The sequence below is a fragment of the Denticeps clupeoides genome, chromosome 5, assembly GCF_900700375.1.
Source record: "Denticeps clupeoides chromosome 5, fDenClu1.1, whole genome shotgun sequence".
Taxonomy (NCBI): domain Eukaryota; kingdom Metazoa; phylum Chordata; class Actinopteri; order Clupeiformes; family Denticipitidae; genus Denticeps; species Denticeps clupeoides.
In genome coordinates this window covers 18,802,091-18,826,434 of record NC_041711.1, presented here as the reverse complement: position 1 = coordinate 18,826,434, position 24,344 = coordinate 18,802,091, and the positions used below count along the sequence as shown (strand labels likewise).

At 43.8% G+C, this 24,344-nt stretch overlaps 2 protein-coding genes across 4 annotated transcripts; one reads left to right on the top strand and one right to left on the bottom strand.

Annotated features, from left to right (window-relative positions):
- The first annotated feature begins 829 nt into the window (after nucleotides 1–829).
- Nucleotides 830–19,341, top strand: tlk1b (tousled-like kinase 1b). 3 transcript variants are annotated; one of them, XM_028979130.1, is made up of 22 exons: nucleotides 830–970; nucleotides 6,788–6,909; nucleotides 7,010–7,081; nucleotides 7,328–7,366; nucleotides 8,054–8,129; nucleotides 8,242–8,288; nucleotides 9,695–9,790; nucleotides 10,050–10,136; nucleotides 10,390–10,482; nucleotides 10,608–10,718; nucleotides 11,266–11,402; nucleotides 11,684–11,872; nucleotides 13,379–13,445; nucleotides 14,965–15,062; nucleotides 15,390–15,471; nucleotides 15,597–15,688; nucleotides 15,779–15,868; nucleotides 16,302–16,471; nucleotides 16,662–16,797; nucleotides 17,677–17,788; nucleotides 17,870–17,977; nucleotides 18,086–19,341. In XM_028979130.1, exons 1-22 carry the CDS (start codon nucleotides 934–936, stop codon nucleotides 18,248–18,250), a joined length of 2,226 nt encoding a protein of 741 aa, XP_028834963.1. In that variant the 5' UTR covers nucleotides 830–933; the 3' UTR covers nucleotides 18,251–19,341. The 3 variants fall into 3 exon arrangements, with proteins under 3 accessions (XP_028834963.1, XP_028834962.1, XP_028834964.1); XM_028979129.1 differs by lacking the exon at nucleotides 830–970 and adding an exon at nucleotides 1,100–1,507; XM_028979131.1 differs by lacking the exon at nucleotides 830–970 and adding an exon at nucleotides 2,403–2,495.
- LOC114789773 (CAP-Gly domain-containing linker protein 4-like) lies at nucleotides 19,315–24,331 on the bottom strand. The gene is made up of 9 exons (XM_028979134.1): nucleotides 24,153–24,331; nucleotides 23,946–24,072; nucleotides 22,816–22,957; nucleotides 22,075–22,197; nucleotides 21,213–21,404; nucleotides 20,835–21,130; nucleotides 20,524–20,660; nucleotides 20,151–20,242; nucleotides 19,315–19,599 (listed from the first exon to the last, which is right to left on the bottom strand). The coding sequence occupies exons 1-9, from the start codon at nucleotides 24,202–24,204 to the stop codon at nucleotides 19,486–19,488; spliced, it is 1,275 nt and encodes a 424-aa protein (XP_028834967.1). The 5' UTR covers nucleotides 24,205–24,331; the 3' UTR covers nucleotides 19,315–19,485.
- Between the last annotated feature and the right edge of the window lie 13 nt (nucleotides 24,332–24,344).

Below are 24,344 nucleotides of genomic sequence, written 5' to 3'. Positions count from 1 at the left end.
TATTGTAGACCAGGATGAATTTACCTGAAATGAATGGGGAAAAGTGTTAAACAGGACTTTTCGCAACAACAATAAAAGTGAAACCACGTATCACTGCTGCGATTAACCTGATCCTACATTTTACTGGGTGGAGGCCACAATCTAGAGGTTTTAGTCTTTGTGTATAATTTAATAACAGTTTTGGAGTTTAGACATACCCGTGACCACAATATTCCTTTTCATAAGTCCATAACACACTTTGGATTTGGATGAGTGCAGATGATAGACGTATGCATCCTATTTTTAAAGGAATGTTCTTTCTGCTTTTTCTGAGATACATTCCCATGTGAATGTCTGTCACAAATATTCCTAAATCACATCTACCTGAAAATAATAGATTTGTACTACGGATTCCTTCCCAGTGTTTAGTTTGAGGAAGAACATGCAGTAATAAACCTTAACTAGGGAAACTGGGCATTGTATAAGGACACAGACATTCCCATTAACCGCAACGTGTGAGTATGGCAATCTTGGGCAAATAAAACCTTCCTTTCATGCTGTAGCGATCAATAGTGTGAAGTTATCTATTATTTACTCCACTGTTGGTGAAAGATTACTGCGAACTAAGGCCTGTCTCACGTGATTTTTCATGATATAGCAGATTAAGTATTGTAGTGAATCTCTTCACTATAAATAATTGAGTTATTTATTTTGGTAAAAAATAATAATAATAATTTACGGGAACGTATGAATTTTTCCGTTTCAATACTGTCTATACTTTCACCGCTGCTCCCATTAAGCCCCGAACCGCCGCGATGGAGAAAAGGAAAAACGTTTCAGAACCAGAGGAGATGCTGAAAATGGCCGAAGCTCGGGCCGCGGGGCGCCGATGGCGGCCGCCCTCGCCCGAAATAAAACGCGCGGACGGGGCGACGGGGACCGGCCGAGCGGAACATGGCTGCGCGCCGTGGAAGTGAAGCCCGTCCTCCAGGCAGGTTTTTGGGTGGCCGCCTCCTTTGTTTTCTCGGCCCGTCGGTGGCACTTTGCGCTGGGTGTGTGAACCTCGCGATAGTGGAGCGCCGATGCGAAGCGTGACGCCAGTCGCAAAGGTTACACACACACACACACACACACTCGCATACACACACACCGAGAGAGGGGGAGAGAGAGAGAGAGAGGGCCAGAGGAAGACGCACTGCAGAGGTGGCGAGCACTTCGGCGATAAGAATGTAAAAAAAAAAAAAAAAAAAAAAAAAAAGGAATACAAAAGGAGGAATGCTGGCTAAGCAGTCGCTGCGTGGATGATGCTAGAATTCCCGGCGCGTGGGATTTCTCCAGGATTCCCGGACATCGGCGCTCCGGCGTGGCCGCTTTTCCCGTCTGGAAAGTGGCTTGATGAGTGTCCAAAGTAGCGGTGGCAGCAGTGGAAGTTTGGAGGGAGCGCCATCTTGGTCCCAGCTCTCTTCGTCTCCGACGCCGGGCTCGATCCCTCAGCCGCGTATCTGTGCGCCGGTGAAGGCCAGAGAAGGTACACGGCGACCCCGCGCGACTTTCGGCCCTTTTGTCGGCGCCGGCGCGGACATTCGGCGCGACGTTTCCGCCGATCGGGGGGGGGGCAGAGAGACGCGAAATGGAGTTCGGTGCGTCGCAGGCCGGGGCTCGGTGGTCGGCGCGGAAAGCCAGGAGGCGTTTGGCTAACGTGACAACATCCCGAAAACGTTCCGCAACGTGTTCCGAACGTATCCGCCTCGCGTACGCGACTTAAATGGATACGTCGTCGTCGTTTTGGCCCTTCCCGTCTGGTTACAGTAAAACGTCGACAGGGGGTCGATTTAACTTCACCCCGGTGCCATTTAACCAGCTATTTCGCGAGCCTGGCGTCGGCTAATCGCGGTTTTTTTTCTCTCTCTTTTCTCTCCGCCGTTCCAAACACGTCCTTTATTCAGGCTGATTGCGCGAAACACATCGCCGTTTTGTTATTAATTATCGACCGTCGTGCTACTGCCGCTACTAGTTTAGGGCGTTTACGTGTTAAAATCGCAGATAGGCGACGTGTTTTAGCCGAGCTCAGTTCTGGGAGACTTGGCGTGTAGTTTCAAGGCGGCGGCGGCAGGCCCGTGGAGCAGATGCACGGTGTTCATCCACGGAGGACACCTATGCCGTCCATGCCCCGTATTTTATGCTCAAACTTGCACGCGTCATTTGGACCCATCAGACTTTGCGAGATGGCGTATATAATTTATGTAGCACCATGGCCGTGCTGGCTTGTTACAGAGGCTGTTTTGTGCTGTTTGTTTCGGAGACCTGGGGAGTTAAAAATAAAAAATACTTTAAAAAAAAAAAAATCCTGAGCACTGTTGCATCCAAAATGACATGTCTGCTCTGGCTATGGGTTCACCCACCTGTCAGTGCAGGGGCTGCGAGTTGGTGACTGACAGAATGCACTCATCTGATTTATGCAGAAGCGGCGGTCCCCAGCCCTCTCCGTCTACACACGCCCTGATGCGCAGACGCAGGTGAAACAAGACGCCGGGTGCCACGGCCTGCTCGGATGTTTGAGGGAATTATTGATCGTTATTTGTGTCATGTGGAACAAGCACTATAACGCGTGGTACAGTATTTTTGGGAGATAAGTGTAGTGGCACTATGGCTGTTGGAGCGTGTGTACAGCGGTACAGTCACCTCCACTGTCCTTATGAAACCTCACTAAAGACAAGCTGCCATTTCCTGACAAATGCTATCCCATAAGGCATTGCTGTTGCTGCCTAATGATGGTAGGAGATGGCTGATAAGTGTGTGTGTGTGTGTGTGTGCGCGCGTGTAGGTAGATCCCAGGTTGTAAGCCGTCTATCCCACTCTTCCTCACTCACTACCTTGACGCTCTGTACACCAGTTCAGTTTATTGAATTGTATTTTTTTATACTTGTGTGTGTGTGTGTGTGTGTCCCGCTGTGGTACACTGGCGGCTTTGTTTGGCAGTGTTTGTTTGCTCGGGTTTTTTTTCTGCGCTGAATTCCTGCGTAATTGTCTGGGCTGTATCATGAGCATCCATTTTCTGGACAGATGATTTAACACGGCGTAGCCTGTGACTGTAGACTCACTTTATTTCTGGGGGAGGGGGCAGGAGAATGGAAAGAGTGTGTCTCGCACTGACCTGCAGTCCTTGTGGCACAGGCGTGTGTGTGTGTTTGCACAGCATCTGCCCTGCTCAGGACTTTCTGCTCTCTTGACCTTCACATGATCCTCCCATCCTCCATCTTGGGATGTTTTTCCCCCCCTGGTGCTGGTTTGGCATAGCTCTCATCATGGTAGTCTGTGATATCGGGCTGCTTTGTTGTCTGCGTGGTCCTGTTGAATGCACGGCTAATGTTTAATCCAGGGGTTTAAACTGGGGAAATAAGAATGTGATGTGATCAGAAACATGTCACCAAAGCCTGTAAATGAGATACGTGGTGCAGTGAAGTTACTGTTTCACCAACCGTGCTTTCAGGTATTTGCTTCATTTGTATCCCGTATTTACATCGTTTTTGGATATGTGTCTGTAACAAGATTGGGTCCGTTTCATTTTTTTTTTTTAAACGGAGAACATCATTGAAGTTCTCTTTTAGGCCTAGACTGAGCCAATCTCTTTTCCTGATGATTATATGCTGATGTAAGTATATGTTTAAGAAATATCCTACAGACATGGGAATGTGGCATTATTTTAGCAAAATCAGGGTGAAATATACACATGTGAAATACCTCTTCAATTATTTTGTTTCTTTGACCCTTTTTGTGGTTCAATGTTTAAAAAAAAAAATATATATATATATATGCTTATATCTTTTTAACCTTCTGCCAAATAATATTGGTTTACAAACAGATCTTGGTTTTGGTTCCGTGGTGTAGATTTTTTCCTTCCTTTTGAAGGGGTCAGAGGTCGATCGTGTTTTGATTTGCATGCACATCTTAGTCAGGTGATCTGCAGCAGGAAATTCTGGCTCTTGGACCCTGTCCCAACCCTGACGCTGTTCATTTTTTCCGATAACTGACGACTGAAACGGAGAATAGAGCCTGAGCCTGACATCAAGTGGTTTGTTTTGTACTGAACTGTATTTCGTGGCATTCATCTTGACCAGCACACTTTATTTTTCTGATAGGCTTTGTATTGAACAATGATAGCGCGGTGCTTATTAAACGTAATAATCAGCCTGGTTCCGGACACTGAATGGAGAGTGTCTCTGCTTTGCATCTTCACGTTTTGACTTGTGACATTTAGAAGGTTGAACTGATCACTATAGCAACTCTCTCAGGCGTCACAACAGGGCCGTTTTGGCAGACTGTTCGAGGTGTGTTCCTGTTGCCAGCCTAACTTACCCTAAACAATGGTTTTGCTTTACAGAGTGAGGAGAGTCTCCTCTTGCACAACGGAGAGCAAATCATTTCATTTATTTGTGGAATCTGTGAGTGACGTATTACCCTGGTTCTGCAATGTAGGTGTTCAAAGGCTTTATAAAGTCTGACTCCTGCACATAATACACACTTAATTAGCCATGTAATGTGCATCTCTGGTTGCTGGTCCTCCTACTTCACCGAGGGTGTAATGTAATGTTCACACTTATTATCTGTGTAGAGGAAATGAGCTTTAACACTAATGGGGATTTAATGAACAGCCTTCTCAAAATGGCAGTCTTCAGTGGCTTAAAGCCAGGCTTCATTCTGCGAGTTCGTAAATTAAATGTATTTTATTATTATGATAATTTATTTCGTAGTAGGTGTATCTGACCGTGGCAGCGTACGTCTGCTTTGCACACACAAGGTGCCACACCCAGGTTTTAGCTGGGCTGGTGTATGATGATGATGATGATGATGATGATCATGTTGGTATTATTCCGTTTTAGACTGACATTCCTGCTAAAACTGAGATCGGAAGTGAAATGAGATCAGGTGTTGTCGGGATTAGACAAAATTCGAACCAACACGAGTGGGGCTGTGAGTTCTGAAGACGGACCGTTTTATTGCTTCTTCAGTGCACATGTTTCCAGCTACAAAATGGGTTTCTAATAAACGATGAATTTGCATTAAAGAACACAGGAATTAAAGACCAATTCTTGGTGATAATTGGCATCTCCACTCTTATGCAGATATTTTGTTGGTACCAGCCATTTACAAGGCGAGCCATATCTGGACATTCTTTTCTGTCAAAACGAGGGCATTTCTGAGGGTAGTGTAATATATATAGTCATTTCCTTCAGACCTTTGAGACTGTAATTAATGTTCACATTGTGGTAGCAACCTTTCGATTGTGTGCCTGGAGATCCTTTTACCAGGTTGGTTGTGAAATTTGGTTAAGTGCAGTCGGACTGTTTGGGCCAGTTTCCTGAAATCCTGTATCCTGAAAATCATAGTTAGCTTGCTAATTACTTGCCAGCTTCTTTCTGTTTTTAAAGACCATTCGGATATCATATTTCTTTTTTTTTTTTTTTAAACGTGCAACCCGTTTGTTGCTTGGTACATTTGTAGTTTGCAAAGTTATTTTACTTTCTGCAAGTGTGAGCATGTGTTTCAAACCGTAACACCTTGTGCTGTAGATAAGAGCGCTTTTCCTAATGCGACCTGCAGTGCTGGATTGTACAGTAAAGCAGAATGTGAGGTGTTTAGACGTCAGAAACTCCGATCTTCTCGACCAAGGACTCGTTTTATTTAGGCTAAAGAATGCCTGTTCGCCTTCTAATGTACTTTGCTTCGTAGAACTTTTTCTTTTTTGTCTTTTTTCCCAGTAAAATGGACCGCAGGCAGGCTGCATAGCTCTGAGTCCATGTAGTATCTCACTGATAAGCACATGCTGAAGGACCCATCACCTTGTTAGTGCAATTTCTTCATTCCTCTGAACTGCCAGGCGTGATTATGAGTTTAAAGGTGAGAGAGCTGGGAACAAGTGCCGTTGGGCCATAATTGGTGGAATAACAGCTTGGTCTACAATGAAATGTTAATAAAATACGGTACACAAATAGTAAATCTGAGCAGAGCTCCGTCCGGTTCTTACATTTCCAAGGAGTGGAATCTTCTCAGCAGCTACTGCTGGCCTTCTCCATTTCACATTCTTCAGCAGAATGTTCGCATTCTTCAACATGTTGACCTTTTGGTTTAAATGAATGTGAATTATGTACAGTGGAGTAAGCCTGGACCTGCATTTGGTGCCATTTTGTTTTGTTTGAGGTGAAGGACCAGTGGTTCACTTTTTCTCATGAATGGTTAAGTTTGTGTATTGTGAGTTTGGGGTTCACGATCCACATTTTTTACCCTTCTGTTTGGGTCATTTCTCCCCCTTCCTTTTTCTGCTGCATTTTGCTGTTGCAGTTCTTGTCTTGATATCTTCATTTTACCTGGCATGCTGAGACAATTGCTTGGGAATATTTACTTATGTATGGAACAGATATACTCAGGCTACTCAATGTAATTTGGATGATAAGTGTCCACAGGACAGTGTCCAATAATGTCTAACACGCTCTGATGTCAGTTGCCACCATGGCATCCTTTTTGTGGTTTTGTGTCATCCGGGGAAGGTTTGCTTCTTATTTGTCGATGTTTATGTGGCAATGGCCATTTATTCGCAAGGCCCATGAAATGTTCACCGAAAGTGCTGCACAATGTAACAACAATATCCACTGCGTACATAATAGCATAACGGAATAAAGGACCGATCTAAAATACAATATTCAGCGTGAAGATGCTGAAACGAGGCTCCAGTTTTGATTTAAACAGGAATAGATTTGACCGATTTTCTGCAATGTTTGTTTCTTGTTATCTAAAAGACGGTTGATTTCAGGTGGGATGGAGGAGCTGCACTCTCTGGACCCACGCAGACAGGAGCTGCTGGAGGCCCGATTCATGGGCATGGCCAGCGGCAGCACCGGAGGGAGCACCGGCAGCGCCAGCGGGGGGGCTAAAGTAAGATGCCGGCGCACATGCATGCATGCATGCACGCACGCACACAAACACACAACTGGCTGAAATGGGCCTGTAGTTATAAAATATTTCTGGGTTTCAGGCGCTGACCAATAACGAGTCCTCCAATCACAGTTTCGGCAGCCTGGGCTCATCCAGTGACAAGGAATCAGAGGTGAGGGAGAGATACCTACACATAGTCCCACTCGGTTAAACTCTTCTCATTCGTTGCACTCACACGCACACAGTGAATCTCTGCTTAGACGTACATTTAATTCTATTAAAAATTCTATTTGATAACGAATGCTATGCATACAGTATTTAGAACAAATAAATAAAACACGAAACCTTAGCTCCACGCTGATTTCTGTCAGATACAGGCTGGAATATTATTTTAATGTTCTACTCTCTTCCTGTGCAGAACTCGGACATGAGGCGAGGAAGCTCTCCTGCCTACTCGGTGCGTATCTTTCCCTTTTTGCAGTCGATCGCGAGTGGTCTGGTATTAGACTTCATGTGTGAGGCCAGTGTAGTTCCGTGTCTGTGTGAATAACACGTTATCCCAGGGCCCGACGTTCAATAATTTGCATCCTTCCGGCTGAGAGAGGACATTACCAGTGCGTATCATTAAGACGATATGTAGTGTGCAGAACGTGTGCACATGCACCATGGTGTATGGAGCGTGTGCGTTTACTTTAGCTGGTTTAGGGCACGCTGCTCTTGTTTCCTCTGGCTCTTGCGAAAGGCGTCTCTGTTTTGTCTCAGGCTTGACATTCTTTCCACTCACTCAGCTCCTGTAGAGTTATGGAGTGTTTTAGACGGACATTAGGCTGGGTGTCACGTAGTGTGTGTGTTTGCGCATGCGTGTAGAGGTATGTGTTCCAGTGGCTCCTGCTTTGCCTTTGGCATTTTATTCTGGAGAATGCTGACTGCAGAGGATTTTTTTTTTTTTTTTTTTTTTTAAATCTATATATTGTTTCTTGCATAATTAATGTATGCTCCACACTATTACACTAGGCATTAACAAAAGTTTTGCAATTGTTGTCATGGTTGAATATTTTGATGGTTAGTTATTGAAGGAATGGTTGAAAAGCAGAATATTCCAGAGAGTAATTAAAAGACTCAAAATCCCTTGTATGTTCCTCAGACTCCAGAGAAGAAGCACTCAGAATCCTCAAGAGGAAGGAAGAGGAAAGCTGACAACCAGTCAGAGAGCAGCCAAGGTCAGTGTGTGGATTAGTTTCCTGGGTGTTCATGGGAAGTGGAGTTGAAATGTTTCTTGAGATAAGCTGAACCTGCAGTGACTCAGTGTGTGTGTTGAAACCTTATTTTTAGGGAAGTCTTCGGGACGAGGAGGACCTAAAATCAGTGACTATTTTGACGTGAGTGCCGCTTGGCTGAATTGATGAATTTTTGATGACTTGACATGTTTTGTGTGTGTGTGTGTGTGTGTGTGTGTGTGTGGTTTAGAAGAGGTAATGTTTGGTGTTGAAATAAGTAAATTAGACTGTCATTTAGGGCTGCAACTATCGAATATTTTTGGAATTGAGTATTCTGTCTATTTATCCATCGATTAATCGAGTAATCATATAAATCATACTTTTGCGTTTTAAACTCTATCAATAGTGTGTTATACAACATGAAAATCCTCTTAAAATGAGCGAGCAATTGGCTGTTATTTCTCACAAAAAAGTATTTTATTCAAACTAGATCAAAGCTTAAAACCTTTGGATTACTGGCTCCAGAATTAAACCCTTTTAATCAATCTTTCTGTGAAACATTCATGATGTACATGAAAAAACTATGAAATTCACAAACATAGGTTAGCCTATTTGTCCTTTGTTTTATTTTATTAAAAAAGGAAAAAGGGATGCACCCCCTGCTATAGCCCATCTCAGAATAAATAAATAAACAAACAAATAAATAAATATTAAGGTACAAAACAGTAAAAAGAAAATATAAATAAACAATTTAAGTGTTACTAATAATCCAATGTAAACAATACAGTTCAGTTTCCAGTTGTATCCAGATGAGGTAGGTAGGTAAAATGTTTGTCTTTGTACAATGCTATGTGCAAAATAGACAGAGAGAGAATTTGTCTTAGTGCATGTGTGTGCAATGCACGTGCAAGCCTGTCCGGACTAAGCTGTCCATGCGCCGCTGTGATGTACTGTGGGGAAGAAAAAAAAACATTGAATTGTGCTACAAATGCTATAAACTCGCCCGAAAGTAAATATATATGCTAATGAATGTTGCATTTATTATTACTACCTTATGTATGGAGAAGGCGTGTTTTGAGATGTAACCTGTGTGTGTGTGTGTGTGTGTGTGTAGGCTGCATGGGAGGGAGAGATGAGGAGGGATGAATTCTATGAGTGAGATCTTGGTGTATTTGCTCTCTTGCTACTTATCATGCCTCGTCACTATCGACTCATAAGACAAATAATTACGAATAATGTACGTTCTAAGAAGTGCTAATGTTAGCAATTATAAAAATTCGATACCTTGTAGAAGCTCCAAATCCGCTTGGAGAAGTGCGGTTTAGGTGAGGATGTCGCCGTGTGTTGTGCTGCAGTGTTTCACAATGACAATCACTTCACTTTCACTTTCATATTAAAATTTTTTGATCACAGTAGTTTTGGAGAATTTGGGGGGATTTTTATAGTTCTCACAACAATATTTACTGTTATTTATGTTATAATGAAGCAACTGAAATAATACAGATGTTCAAAAAATTTCTTTTTGTTTTTTGTGGTGTGTGTGTGTGTGTGTGTGTGTGTGTGTGCAGTCTCAGGGAGGAAACGGTTCCAGTCCAGGCAGGGGCCTCCCCCCTGTGCTGCGCTCCCCCCAGAACTCACATTCCCACTCTGCACCTGGCACCATTGTGAGTGCAACCCCCTCCACACGCCCCCACCCATGTTCCTCACCTGCTCACGATATTTAGGTCATTGACAGGAAGAAATGTGTATATTAATTTTATAAGCCCTAAGAGAATGTTGAGTAATTAGCGTTGCTGCCATACATGATGGGTGATTTATTCCAGGGCATTGCAGCTCAGCTATTTTGTTTCAAAGACCTCATTGTGTGTTAAATGAAATACGACTTGACACCTTGATTTTAATCGGAAAAACATTTTGTTTCAGATCAGACAAAACAGTTCCTCCCCAACCAGCTTGTGCTTTGGGGACCACACGGCCCCTCACAGACAGCTCTGCGGCAAAAGTGTCCAAGTAAGATTTAACCAGCATGAAGTCTCTCAGCAGCACTTCAACATTAGCTTGGGAATGGTCCAAGTTAAGCAATTTTTAATCACACTTGTGTGTCCATGTGTGTAAGAGGCTGACATTTAAGCATGGTATAGAAATCATTTCCCATAGCATACATTTGTAAAGGCTGTGTAGTGTATGATATGAATATTCCGTAAATAAAGCATGTAGACACTTCACACACACTGATTTATCTCTCCCTGTCTCTATCTCTCAGACTGATCTGACTGTACTAAAGCTTGCTGCCCTTGAAAGCAACAAAAGCCAGGACCTGGAGAAAAAGGAGGGCAGGATTGATGATCTGCTCAGGGTAATGTAGAATAACCAACATTCAGGGGCTGGATAATGAGCGCAGGCTCATTGGATGTTTGACTTCTGTCTCTATCCTTCCTGTGCTCTGAACTATTCTTCCTTTGCTTTTTTTTTTTTAAACAGGCCAACTGTGACCTCAGGAGACAGATAGATGAACAGCAGAAACTTCTAGAGAAATATAAGGAGCGCTTGAACAAGTGCATCACCATGAGTAAAAAGCTACTGATAGAGAAGGTGAGGTATCCAATCACATTTCATAAGCCACATCACTCAATATTTACTACTGCATGATCCATCCTACGTGTTCATGCTGGATTTAATGAAGACGTTCCAAGTCCAGCCTTCAATTTAGGAAATGCATGGCCTGGTTACTGTAGGAGGAGGGGAGTAGTAGGAAGAGGGATTTTGAAACTAATCATTGTTTCTGGCTTGGGATCAAGTTGTATCTAAAATTGTTGAATTCATTTCTCATTCCGCCATTGCAGCCATTAAAAGCAACAACCTTATTCAAAGGGCTTTATCACAATCCAGAACAAATATCACCCATGACTGTATATCAAGTTACAATTATCATGACCACTGGGTTTTGGAAAAGGAACCAAATTTTTCTATAGCTTTACCCAAGAAACATTGATTAAATAGTCAGGTTGCAGGGGTGAAAAGCAGGCCTTTTATGCTGTATTAATAAAATATTCTCAGATTGTTTAATTTTTTCCATCCCTGTTCAGACAAGCCTGTCTGAATATGTTTGGTCTAATAGTGAGTTAAATCTTTTTGTCAGAGCACACAGGAGAAGCAGTCCTGTAGAGAGAAGAGCATGCAGGACCGACTTCGTTTGGGCCACTTTACCACTGTCAGACACGGAGCCTCATATACGGAGCAGTGGAGCGATGGATATGCCTTCCAGAATCTCATCAAGTAAGAAGATTTGTACCATCTTAAAGCAGCCATATTTAATATGTGCGTAGTTGCTTGCAGATGCAGTGAAAACTCTTAACCTGAAGAAAAATTAGAAACCTTAACCTTAGAAAAATCATATAAATTCAGACAATTAGTTTTTGCAACAATCACAAACCCAAACACTGCAGAACCGCATGTATCGGACCGGGTTATGTTTGTATGATTTGGTGTTGTAATGTTGGTTGTAATGTTTATGGTTGTTGAGTGTGTGATCTACTTGATTTGTGGATTGGTTGCAGGCAGCAAGAGTGGGTGAACCAGCAGCGGGAAGACATTGAGAGGCAGCGGAAGCTTCTAGCAAAACGCAAACCTCCGAGCACTCCCTCCTCCCAGAGCCCCACCCCATATGCTGAGGCCAAGCAGAGAAAAGCCAAAGCTGTAAATGGAGCCGATAACGACCCCTTCCTAAAACCCACCCTACCCACACTGTGAGTTAATGCATACACCAACATATATCTCCAGCATTGGACATGACTGTAGTTTCTGGTATACTGTTTTTCTGTGGGATATTGTTGAAGACACTAGTGCCAATAACTATATAACAGAGGGTGGTAGTAGCCTATGCCTATGAACCAGAAGACCCAGGTTCAAATCAGTGAGCAAGACACTTAACCCTAAGTTGCTCCAGGGGGACTGTCCCGGTAACTACTGATTGTAAGTCACTCTGGATAAGGGCGTCTGATAAAATGTTATAAATGTAAATGTAAGTATAACATCCCTTCTCATGTGCTGCTTAGTGGTCCCCTAAAAGCTCCACTGGCCATGCAGGCTAAAAAAATATGCAGCATACATTAAAAGTCTTGTATTCTACCCAACTACAACCACTCCTGCAACTTAAACAGTGGACAAGTGGTTGGCAAGTGGTAAGGAAACGGACTCGTAATCGGAAGGTTGCCGAATCCCAAGGTGCTACGGAGCAGAGTACCACACACGGCTCACCGGGTGCTTTTCATGGCCGCCCATTTACATTTACAGCATTTATCAGACGGCCTTATCCAGAGCGACTACAATCAGTATTTTTTTTTTTTTTTTTTTTTTGCAGCTAAAACATATTCATAAATGCATCAAGAATGGAAAGGGAAGAATTTATAAGTGCTGAGACCTACTGGTGATTGAAAGCCACAAAATCACATAGGTAACCAGCCAATGACAGTTATGTTTGTGTTGGCACAGAACCACAAAAAACCATCAAGCATCTGAAAGTGGTAGTAAGTGGGATTTGAACCTGGGTCTTCTGGTTCACAGGCGAGTGTGTTACCCACTAGGCTACTACTATGCCCACTGCTCACTAATGGAGGTGGGTTAAAAGCAGAGGACACATTTTTTTGTGTCACCGTGTGCTGTGCTGCAGTGTTTCACAATGACAGTCAGGTTGACTTCACAATGCAGGATGACTTCACTTTCAGTTGCTTGATGGTTTTTCGTGGTTCTGAGTCCAGAAAGTGACACACATGTAACTGTCATGTGATTTGTGGCTTTGAATCACCAGTAGACCTCTGCGCTTATGAACTCTTTCCTTTTCTCTCTTGATGCATTTATGTATTTGTTTTAGCTGCAAAAAAGAACAGTTAAGCACCATGCAAGAGCATATGACTCAAAATTTCCTTGTCCAGCACATTCAGAGTTGTTTACATTTCCTGCACTGGTGCCCAGCAGAGCACTCCTGTTCTGACCCAGGAAAAGATTCTCTTGATGGGCCATTTGAATTATTGGTATTCAGGACTCTTCTGTGTATATTAAATAGCTTATATTTTCACAATAACATGTCCATACACAACATGCTTTGTTAAGTGTTCTAACCTATTTAACTATGAGAGATTTATGCACACAATGCCTCATTCCTCAGGCTCAAGGTACTCACACACACACACACACACACACACACACACACACACACACACTCACACTCATAGCCAGCTTTGTCTGCATTGCAGGTTGACTCTGGCAGAATACCATGAGCAGGAGGAGATATTCAAACTGCGGCTTGGGCATCTCAAAAAGGTCAGAACCACACCCGATCACAATCAGACACGTCTTTTCATTCGTAGGTTGCAATTTAGAAACCAGATTTGTCAGCTGCATCAAAGAGAAATCATCCGAGGGTGAATTATTTAAGGACACCTTGGGCTCATGTGCAGTCAGCAGAAACAGAAAGATGGAATTCTGTGTCTAGCTGTAGCCTGATTCTTATTAAATGCAATAAAATGAAATGCTCAAAAAGCTAACTAAAGCTGGGCAAACACTGTGCAATTTTCCCAGTCATTTGGAAAACCCCCAGCTCAAATTGTCAGACTAAATCACATACGATGAAAAAGTGAGGCCCATAATTTATGTCCACACACTGATACCTGACTGCTCATACTATACAAGCAATATCAACACATAGGAGTTCCGTACCCGGAAGTGTAAACGGCAAACATGAAGAACCCATCAGTAGCAATTCTCACCTAAGTGAAACATCCTGCTTTGACTGTAAAGAAAAAAGAAGAGGTGCTGGCATATATGGCTTTTGTGGTTAAGGAAGGAGGCGGGAATCATTTGACTCACCACTATATATCTTCTCCCAGCTTTCCTCCCGGTTATTGTGGTCATGATAAATGGCCGAGGCCAAAATGTTCCGCTATGCTTGTACTTCAGTTCTGTGTTCACACATGTGCAGCGAGGAAAGACCCCCTCTAGTTTAAAGGTCCCCTATTATGATTTTTTTTTTTTTTTTGCTTTTATTATGGTCTTAGTGGTCCCCTATATCTGAAGTCTCTTTCCGAAATGCAGCCTTGGTGCAGATTTACAGCCACTTTTACAGAGTCCCATAGTGAGTTTTCCCCAGGACGTGCCGTTTTGATGTGTGTAGCTTTTATATGCAAATGAGGAGGAGAGCAGCATTCACCAACCACAATTCTTCAGAAAATACATTTTTCTTCAAAAAGTACATTTGTGCTCATTTTTTACTTCCAAACACAAAGCATATGAAAGCCATGATAGGAGGTGGAGCAAATGTTTTAGGGGAGAGGTGGGAAATTCTCTGGATGGACAAAGCATGAGAAAGGGGAGGTAACCTTTCCCTTTATAACAACATAAGAGGAGAAATCCCAACCTTTTGATCCGCTGCTCTCTGAATGGCGAAGCAGAATGTCCAAAGGACACATTATTAATATTGCCATTTTTAGGTGTAATGTTAAATAATCTCACAAAATGAAATTGTCATAATAGGGGACCTTTTAAGTGAGTTGGCCCTGCTTCCATTGTGCGATATCGTCACTAGGACAACCAAAACTTCTAACAGGTTTGGTTTTCTCAAGATCGTCCCATTGCTGGTTGGGACCTGGTTGGGAAGCGTGACTCAGTTGACCTGGCATATTATCCTGACCTGTTCTTTTGGCCCCTTAGTGCAACATGATTTTGGGTTAAATAAGAAATAAATGTTGTGGTTGTGCCCTGAACTGTGGGTGAATTAGGGGCTCTTCACGTTTCTCTTTTAAAAAAAAAAAAAAAAAAGCCTGTTCCTATTTGTTCTGTGCAGGAAGAGGCAGAGATACAAGCTGAGCTGGAACGCTTGGAGCGAGTGCGGAACCTCCACATCCGAGAGTTGAAGAGAATCAACAATGAGGACAGCTCCCAGTGAGTCACAGGAAGTTGCTCTGTGCACACAGGAAATGCCTCTTACTGCTGTTCTCAGAGAACCCTTCTTTTGTGCCACTTAATATTTAGCAAAAAAATGGAATCTAGATACTGTAGTTGTACTGGTTCTCAGGGCTCCACCTTAACAAGGGCCACAGGAACAACAGCATGAAACGTCACTGAAAAGGCCCCAGTGCTGCACTGTCAGCTGTGTTGCCCCATTGGGTCACTTACAGAAGATTTTCTCATTATATTGAAAATATTAGTCCGATCATTGAATATTATTCTAATAATAATTTTTGGTTTATTTTTTTTTCCTCCCTCAAGGTTCAAAGATCACCCCACCCTGAACGAGCGTTATCTGCTGCTCCACCTGCTGGGCAGAGGGGGCTTCAGTGAGGTGTACAAGGTGCCAGACAAAAGAATAATTATTTACATTTTTACATCTTATATAGGTTTTGGGGAGTGTTAAATGTCAGTTTAAGAATCTGTAAAGACTGAAGGAGTAGTATGTGGATGTCTGTATGCTTTCAGGCCTTTGACCTGTTTGAGCAGCGCTACGCCGCAGTGAAAATCCACCAGCTCAACAAGAACTGGAGAGAGGAGAAGAAAGAAAACTACCACAAGTATTTGGCTCTTCTGACCTCAATATTAAACCGGTCCTCTAAAGCATATTTCATGGTGGTGTTAATAACAAACCCCTTCGTGATTCATAGGCATGCCTGCCGGGAATACAGAATCCACAAGCAGCTGGACCATCCCCGAATTGTTAAGCTGTATGACTACTTCTCCCTGGATACGGACACGTACGTGTTAAAGGCTGCTTCCTGTTTTTGTGGTGATTTTGTCAATTTAGCTTACCTCTGAGTGGGCACACCTCAGTAATTAGGGTCAATATGCTGACTCGAGTGGGATGAAAAATCTACTTGGGAATATACTATGTATGTATCCTTTGGTGAACGATATCAGTATGCTGGTAACACATAAACTGGTGTTTAAGAAACTGTTTTTTTTTTTTTTTAAATAAAAAGACAAAGGTATGAACTGTAGGCAGTTTATGAAGCATCACAGAATTGACAGTATGTGATATCATTGTTTTAGCTGCCAACATATCGTTTTATTATCAGCACATTGGATTTTCCTAATGCATATAGGAAATGAGTATAGCTTCTTTGACTTGTAATTAAAAGAGAATTGAATCATATTGAAATTGTTTGGCCGTGAATCCTTTTGAAACAGGTTCTGCACAGTTCTGGAGTTTTGTGAGGGGAACGATCTAGATTTCTACTTGAAGCAGCACAAGCTGATGTCTGAGAAGGAGGCTCGTTCTATTGTCATGCAGATTGTAAATGCACTGAGATACCTGAATGAGATCAAACCACCAATCATCCATTATGACCTTAAACCAGGTAACCAACCCATCTTATCTTACCATTGAGAAGAAACCTGTTCTTTCTTACTGGCAACATGCATAGAACTTATGTTACCATTTCTTTGCCAATCTTCTGTATTAGAGGAATACGTTGTTGCTGATGTCATTTATTGATGTCTGATGTTAGTCTGAGCTTCAAAGGTTTTTTTTACCCCTCTATTCCACAGGGAACATCCTGCTTGTAGATGGCACAGCATGTGGGGAAATAAAGATCACAGACTTCGGCCTGTCCAAGATCATGGACGATGATAACTATGGAGTGGATGGCATGGACCTCACCTCCCAGGGAGCAGGCACCTACTGGTAAGGGCAGGAATCTATATGATCAAAGTTTTAATGACGTGCAGCACAGACTGTAATTATTTTATCCAAAATGTACACTCTCATCCAAGACACCATGATTGATGACAGTTGAATGAGTCCATTATCTATTTTCTCTGCCTTTTCTATTTAAATTATTTTAATAAATCAACCTAGCAACAAAAATACTCTCAGCTCAGGTTTTTTTTTTTTTTTTTTTTTTTTGCTCCCTTTTACTTGAATTGGAACCCGGACCCTCTCCACATACTGCTGAGCACAGTTGACCCTTGAAAGATTATAATGGTCTTGGCTCCATGTTTACAGCTTCCTCCCACTCAGCTAATAAAGCCCGTTACCCTCAGGATCAATTAGCCATTTACAGAGATGCTGTTTTTTAAAACCCAGGAATTAGTTGCCTGTTTAACAAGCTTCTTAAGTTATTACAGAGCTGTAGTTTACAAAACTAACGATAATGAGTGTTCTAGGTGGTTGTGTGGGGTCAGTAGTGTTTGGTCTGCTGGGGAGCCAGACAACACACCATTTTTTCACTCATTTGCTTGGTCTTGCAGTGTGTTTTACATAAATTGTACCAAGTGCTTGAACATTAAGGGAATTAGATTTCCTGAGACGCATTGGCTTGGGGTGTTTGTAGACATGCAGGCCGGGTGAATTCCATGGAATTGTTCCTAATTGACCCTCCATTCGCTCTATCCACTGCATTCTCTTTATTTGACTAAATGGAGTGGATAACTAGCAAAATCATGTCAAAACCTTCCCGTGTTCCACAGAGATATATCAATATAAATTTTTTTATCTTTAGTTTATTTTGGGATTTTTAAATTGTGGGAAGGGTATATGAATAACCATTGTGTTTATTTTCAGGTATTTGCCTCCAGAGTGTTTTGTGGTTGGCAAAGAACCCCCAAAGATCTCAAACAAAGTGGACGTGTGGTCTGTGGGTGTCATATTCTTCCAGTGTCTGTATGGACGCAAGGTAAAAAAAAAAAACAACAACAACAAAAACACACAATAACTTTGCTGAAATCCGTAAAAAAAAAATAATTTTCCCCTCCAGCCATTTGGCCATAACCAATCACAACAGGATATTTTGCAAGAGAACACCATCCTTAAAGCCACAGAGGTGCAGTTTCCAGTCAAACCCGTCGCCAGTAACGAGGCCAAGGTCAGATTAAGGACAAAAACAAGAATAACTGCTGGATGATGTGTGCACTCCGTCTCGGTGGTGTTTTCTAAAAAAAAAAAAAAAAAATGCTTGTTCTTGCTGTTGCAGGCATTTATCCGGCGCTGTCTGGCCTACAGGAAGGAAGACCGCTTTGATGTGCACCAGCTGGGCAGTGACTCGTACCTCCTGCCTCACATGAGGCGGTCCAATTCGTCAGGAAACCTGCAGGCCCCGCCCTCCAGCCCCGCCTCCTCTGGCATCATCTCTTACTGACAGGAAGCTGTCTCATGCAACGGTCTCTTACCTGGTCGTGCCCCTTTGTTTGGTCTAATGTTTGGGATGAGGAGCCACTGGCCTTGTGCTTGTTGCCATGGTAATGGTGACTTCCTACTCAAGCTTGGTTCACAGCAGGGGAAATAATCAGTAGTTTAATATTTTTCGAAGCATCTCATTGTTAGGTTTGATGCCTACAACGGAGCCCAGTATGAAACTCCTCTCCTACAAGCTGGTGCTGCTGCGGTGGCACAGAGAAGCTTTAACGCGAAGGCTCTCACTGGCACTGCAGGATGATGTTCTACAACCAGAGCTGAGTGTAATTGTGTGAGTGTGTGTGAACATTCGAGTGCAAGCAGTGTGTGTTATAGCAATGCAGAACACCCAACCTAACCAAATGTAGGACACGGCACACCTGTAGTTACAAGGACGATGCAGGACGGCCGAGATGAAATCCTCTTTTCTTAAGTGTGTTTCAGAAGAGACGCCAAGTGTGATTTAACAAATTTTACCTTTATGTTATTTTTCCCCCTTCATAATGTTTTTTTTTTTTTTTTTTCCATAAATGTTTTCATTTTTGCTGCTATTTGATGTTGCTTTAATTTTTTTTAAGATGTACGTTTCAGCTTAAGGTACAAATTGTACAGTTTGTTTTTAAAATACAAAAAAATGGATTTAATAATTTCAATTACTAGATCACAGCATGCTGAAAAAGTTACAGACAGAGAGAGAGAGAGATACAAGTGACAAGATATTTTATTCCCTTTTTGAGTTCTGATTGGACATAAGGTGGGCCGGACCCCACCGGTAATAGTGATGTCAGAGCTTCTTTGGTTTTCCAGCGAAAAAACGAAATGAGGACACCACCACACCCCTCGCTGAATGGATGGACACTTATCATCTTTCTAAAAGGGACGAACTTCCTGTGCCGTGACTGTGTCCAAAACAAAAGCATCTCTCCAACCCCAACCCCCATGTTGCAGATCCCCATTTTTTTTCTTCCTTCATAACAGTTCAACTGTCTAAAATGCTGCTGGGATTGTAGAGAATGTAGCCAAGAGTAATAAAAGTTTAAAAAATGTATTTTACTACATTCAGTGTCTGCTTTGTTTAATATACAAGTTGTGAAAATCACATTAGTTCCTTATTGGGGTTACTGGGATTTAAAAAAAAAATTTTTTTTTTTTACTGGGGTCGTGGTGGTGACCACATCCTGGACCAGCTGGTCAGACAGTTCAGACTGTTTTGCCGTTTCGTCGCAGAGCAGGTTTTGCCTCTTGGTACGAGCGGCTGGAGCTGAGCTGTGGTTGTACAGTGCGCTGTCTCTCAGGGCCACTCTTCCGAGATATCTGAATCGAGGGGGGAAATCACGCTTTCAAACCTGGTTTAATCAAATACTAGAGCTACTCTTTCTTTATGTTACTCCGCAAACATTTATTGCCATGTGCCCACCATGACAAAAACACTCTCCTGCATCAGTCCTGGTGAGCACGGAGCGGCACATGAAGCCAGACGGTCATATTATAAGCTGTGTCGTGTGGAATGTACCACTCCCACGACTGGTTACACTGGTGAAGCGACAATATGAATCTGATTCCGGTCAGAGAATCAAGAACCTGGAGGCCAGCTTATCCGTTATTTTATTTATTCACTCATTTAAGCGTTTGTGTGTTTTTTTCCCCGTCATGGACGCACACATTTACATGTGAAGAAATATGCGTGGCTCATTAGGTGTCACACTCTAACCGGACCAGATAGAAACAGCTAACCAAATCTGGTTCCACCCAAAGTCTTTCTGACAACCTGCGCTGTCAATTGGGACGTCTGAAGGGATTTAGCACTAATTCAATCCATTGGTCAGATTTGTTCTTTATAGTTGCACAAGCGCAAAACCTGTTACCTTCTTAATTTGTTCAGAGGTGGTGAAGAGCCCATGATTTGGTGGACATGTGAAGTATCTTTTCCCTTTCCAGCTCCCGTCATTATCTCCAGCTGAAAAAGAGGAAGCATAAGGACACAATGAACAGGGACGGACTAAATATAGGACTACAAATGAATAGTCCCTTAAAATAATGATTGTTTTTTTCAGCTTAGAAAAAAAGCTAACAGAAGATCTCAAGGACCTTGTTGTTGCATGGAGACTTGGTGCGGGATGTTCTTAAGTAATGAGGAGCATCATTCTTGAGGACGCACCAGTATTACCAAGAAACGGACTATTATTTCACATAACCAGGTTAGCTGCTGGTTTTAGTAGGCCAGGACGATCTACTCACAGCCTGTGTCCAACTCCAATCCGATGATGACATGTCCAGGGTGGTCACTGTCCCGACAGCCGATAAATTGGACCACCCCTGCCCTTCTTCCTTCCAGCACAAGCACACGGTCACCCATTCTTAGGGGCTGTCTCTTTCTAGCACACACACACACACACACACACACACACACACATACACACACACACACACACACACACAGCAGCTTTTAACAGACAGGCTATTGTGTGTTAGCAGGAGTCGGAGTTAATGTCGTTTTTCTTATGGAGATCTGTGATGTTACGGGCTGTGCGGTGATGGAGACGTTCTACCTGCTGCCGCCGCTGGTCTCCACTGCCTGCGTGTTCTGTTTGGCTGCAGAGCCCGACTCTGGGTTTGAGTCAAGGTCACGGTCACTGTCAGAATGAGCTCTGGCTTGGCAACACTGAGGCTCATCATTATAGTTCGAATCCGGGTTCTGATTAAGTGGGGGGTCAGTGTCTGGATCTGTGCTACATGTAGGATCAGGCTCAGCGCATGGCTCGTGTTTAGGGTTCTGTTCCGTCTGGGATTCGCTTTCTGCTGGTTCCTCCTCAGGATAAACCCTGTTGGGATGTTTCTTCTTTTGCTAAAAAAAAAACCCCCACACATGATTATCTTTCAGACGTTCACACGGACGTATGACTCGACAGTATTAAACCGATGCCTGCCTTGTGTTTCCGTCTGGGTGCATTGGTTCCTGAATCCGGGGTGTGGTGCTCGCTCTCCACCCCTCCTCCACCTCTCTCTAGTACAGCTACTGGGTACGGAGTGTCCCTGTCCCTCCTGCGAGGTACAGAGGGAGGGGAGGGCAGAACTGGAGACCTTCCAGACCACTCCTCCATGCAGGACAGGAAAGAAACCTGAGAAAAGGAAAACATTGTCTTTGGGGTGGGGGGTGAAATATTTAGATGTGACCTAATGTCTCATATCATGAATACACTTTAATCTGCATACTTAAAAATGCTTTATGGCCACAAATACAGATTAATTCCAGTGAATAGAAGTAAACAGCTGGGTAATGTGTAAAGAGTAAAGTAATTACAGCCATTAATAGCTCTAATATGTTTTATGTCCTTATTATTCCTAAGAAGCTTTTTAAAGAAGTCAAGGAATGAAGAGAAAACTGCAGAATGTAGGTGGATTTAAATTAGCATAATTCCGGGATAACAGCGCCCTCTGCTGGAGCAACAGTGACACGTAATTCCGCCACATTGCAGGTTCTGTCTTCACAATAAGATCCTCTAGGCCAGCCCAGCACCAATGCTTCTCAACTAAGCATTTTACCAACAATATCGGGGTGGGCCACTGTAAACTTTACACCACAGAGGCGAGCCTGATCCATGGAGGGCTGCTGTGGGTGCAGGTTTTTGAGACCACCTTTAAAATCCCCTTTAAAAGCCTGCATTCTGTACCGTACCAGAATTTCTTCGTGGGTTGCACCCTTTTCATTTACTTGGGAATGGGGCACCATAAGATTCACACTAAATGAAGCCACGTTAAATATAAATGTTTTACTGAAGAAGCACATACCAGTCTCTCCTGGGCTGCATCAGGGCTCAGCTGGGAATGAGCCAATGGCGGCAGACTCGGGGAGGGGGATCCAAAAGACAAGCTTCCTCGGCCGGAGCTGTCAGAGCGCGAGGCGCTGCTGTCCTGTGGGAAACGTGACAGAGCTAAAAAAAGAAAAAAGTCACGGACTCGCGTGACCACAAATACCTGGAATTAATGAATTACTTGACTTCAGCATGACAGAAATGACGATGGCGACACAGACAAAGTACACAACCAGAACCATAATATCAGCCATAATATCATGACCACCTTCCTGACTTTGCCACCAAAACAGCCCTGACCCATGGAGGGATGACCTCTGGAGCTATGCTGCGGTACCTGGCACCAAGCAGTCATTAGCAGATCCTTTAAGTCCTTTAAGTCCTTTAAGTAGAGATGCCTCTATTGAATTGGACTTGGTTTTTCCAGCACATACCAGATGAGCAACTCCATGCCAAAGTGGCACTTCAAACTCATTGTTGTGGTCCTCAAAGCATTCTGCAAACAATGTTTAGGTAGGTGGTATCAAAGAGGTTCTCCAGCAGAACAGTGGACCCAACCCTCCACATGATTCGTGAGACCAGGACACACCATCATTGCCCTGTGCTCCACTTCTGGTGCTTTTTTGGCAGGTCAGCAGCCACAAATGTTATGGCTGATCGCGTATAGCCTCATGAGACAATGCGTTACGCTCGAGGTTCAGGACAGAGATGAACACACCTGATACAGCGAAGGCGTGTACGAGGGAGAGGAACGGAGGGACGATCCGGGTGAGAGGCTGATCTGACCTCTGCACCTCTCTGAACACACACACCTGAGGTCACTGAGACAGATGCGCTGGGCCTCCACGGTCCTGCGCAGGCTGAAATGGAAGCGGAGTGAGGCATCATGACAATGTTTTAAAACATGCACCTTCCTCTGTCACAGAGACGCCTCTGATCAGGGTGGTAGTAGCCTAGTCGGTAACACACTCGCCTATGAACCAGAAGACCCAGGTTCAAATCCCACTTACTACCATTGTGTCCCTGAGCAAGACACTTAACCCTGAGTGTCTCCAGGGGGGGACGGTCCCTGTAACTACTGATTATAAATCGCTCTGGATAAGGGCGTCTGATAAATGCTGTAAATGTAAAATGATCAGAGGAGCTTCACTGAGCGCAGACGTTTACGGCTGTAGACGTTATTGAGGTATTGAGCGCGGTAACAACGCTGATGTGTGCGAGGACTGGCCGTGCACGGCGGTGAGCGAGAATTACTCGTTACTGTAGGCCGTTTGTACAAGCAAGTTATTATTATGCCGATTTGGAGAAGGCAGAATCATCAGAGTCCTCCCAGCAGGAAAACAGCCCTCCATCGTGCGTGCGGCAGTGAACACAACGTTTATGGGACCTGCAAAGTGGGCAACACAGCCGCCTAGGAACCCGAGGACCCAGGTTCAAACCCCACCTCCTCCCACCGTGTCCCTGACCGAGATTACGTGTCTCCAGGCTGGAACGTAAACTCGGGAAGGTGTTCACCATGGTGAAGTTAAGCACCTGGCTGAGCAGGCAGGCGAAGGTCAGGGTGTACAGGGTGAATGGTTAACAGGGCTCGGTTAATGTTCTCCGCCCCCATAAACGCTCCTAAACACCGAGTATATGGAGAAGTGTCCATAAATCAGAATCGTGTTTATTGGCCAAGTATGTGGCCAAGCACATGTAAGGAGTCTGATTCCGGTAGATGGTGTCTCTCCAGTACAGAGTAGAAGAAAACAACACCAACTGTGTGTAAGTTGTAGAATATGTGTATAAATACATATACTGAATATGAATATAAATCGCACGTTTTTTTATTAGGAAGTGGAGTTGTACCGCAGGTTTTCCCGCAGCAGCTCGGCGACGCTGGAGCAGAGGTGCACCGCTCCCCTCCGGACGCCGGCGACCACCAGCTGGACCGCCCGGGCCGCGACCTCGCGGTCCTCCTCTGCGGAGTCGCCTCCTGGGCCCATGTTGGAATTTAAAACGACCACTTGGCCAAGTTTGACAGTCGATTTAAACGATTAAACCGCGAACCTGTACCTGTCCACCACGGCGGTCCCGGACTCCGCTCCGCCGGCCCCCGGTGGCTCATCGCTTCCCACCCTGCTGCCCACCAACTCCGCCGGGGTAGGAGACGTGGACCGACCCCCCGGGGATGGGGCGGGAAATCACACCTGCCCGCCGCTTCCTCTCACACAGGAAACTTTGAAGGGGGCAAAATAAAAAATAAAA

Excerpts from the sequence above, each read along its gene's own strand:
- tlk1b (XM_028979129.1), top strand. The coding sequence starts at position 1,375 with ATGAGTGTCCAAAGTAGCGGTGGCAGCAGTGGAAGTTTGGAGGGAGCG. Across the intron at positions 6,910-7,009 it reads GCGCCAGCGGGGGGGCTAAA|GCGCTGACCAATAACGAGTC; the intron begins GTAAGATGCCGG and ends TCTGGGTTTCAG. Across the intron at positions 7,082-7,327 it reads CCAGTGACAAGGAATCAGAG|AACTCGGACATGAGGCGAGG; the intron begins GTGAGGGAGAGA and ends CTTCCTGTGCAG.
- LOC114789773 (XM_028979134.1), bottom strand. The coding sequence starts at position 24,204 with ATGAGCCACCGGGGGCCGGCGGAGCGGAGTCCGGGACCGCCGTGGTGG. Across the intron at positions 22,958-23,945 it reads CTGCTGCGGGAAAACCTGCG|CCTGCGCAGGACCGTGGAGG; the intron begins GTACAACTCCAC and ends CTTCCATTTCAG. Across the intron at positions 20,243-20,523 it reads ATTGGAGTTGGACACAGGCT|CTGGAGATAATGACGGGAGC; the intron begins GTGAGTAGATCG and ends CCTCTTTTTCAG.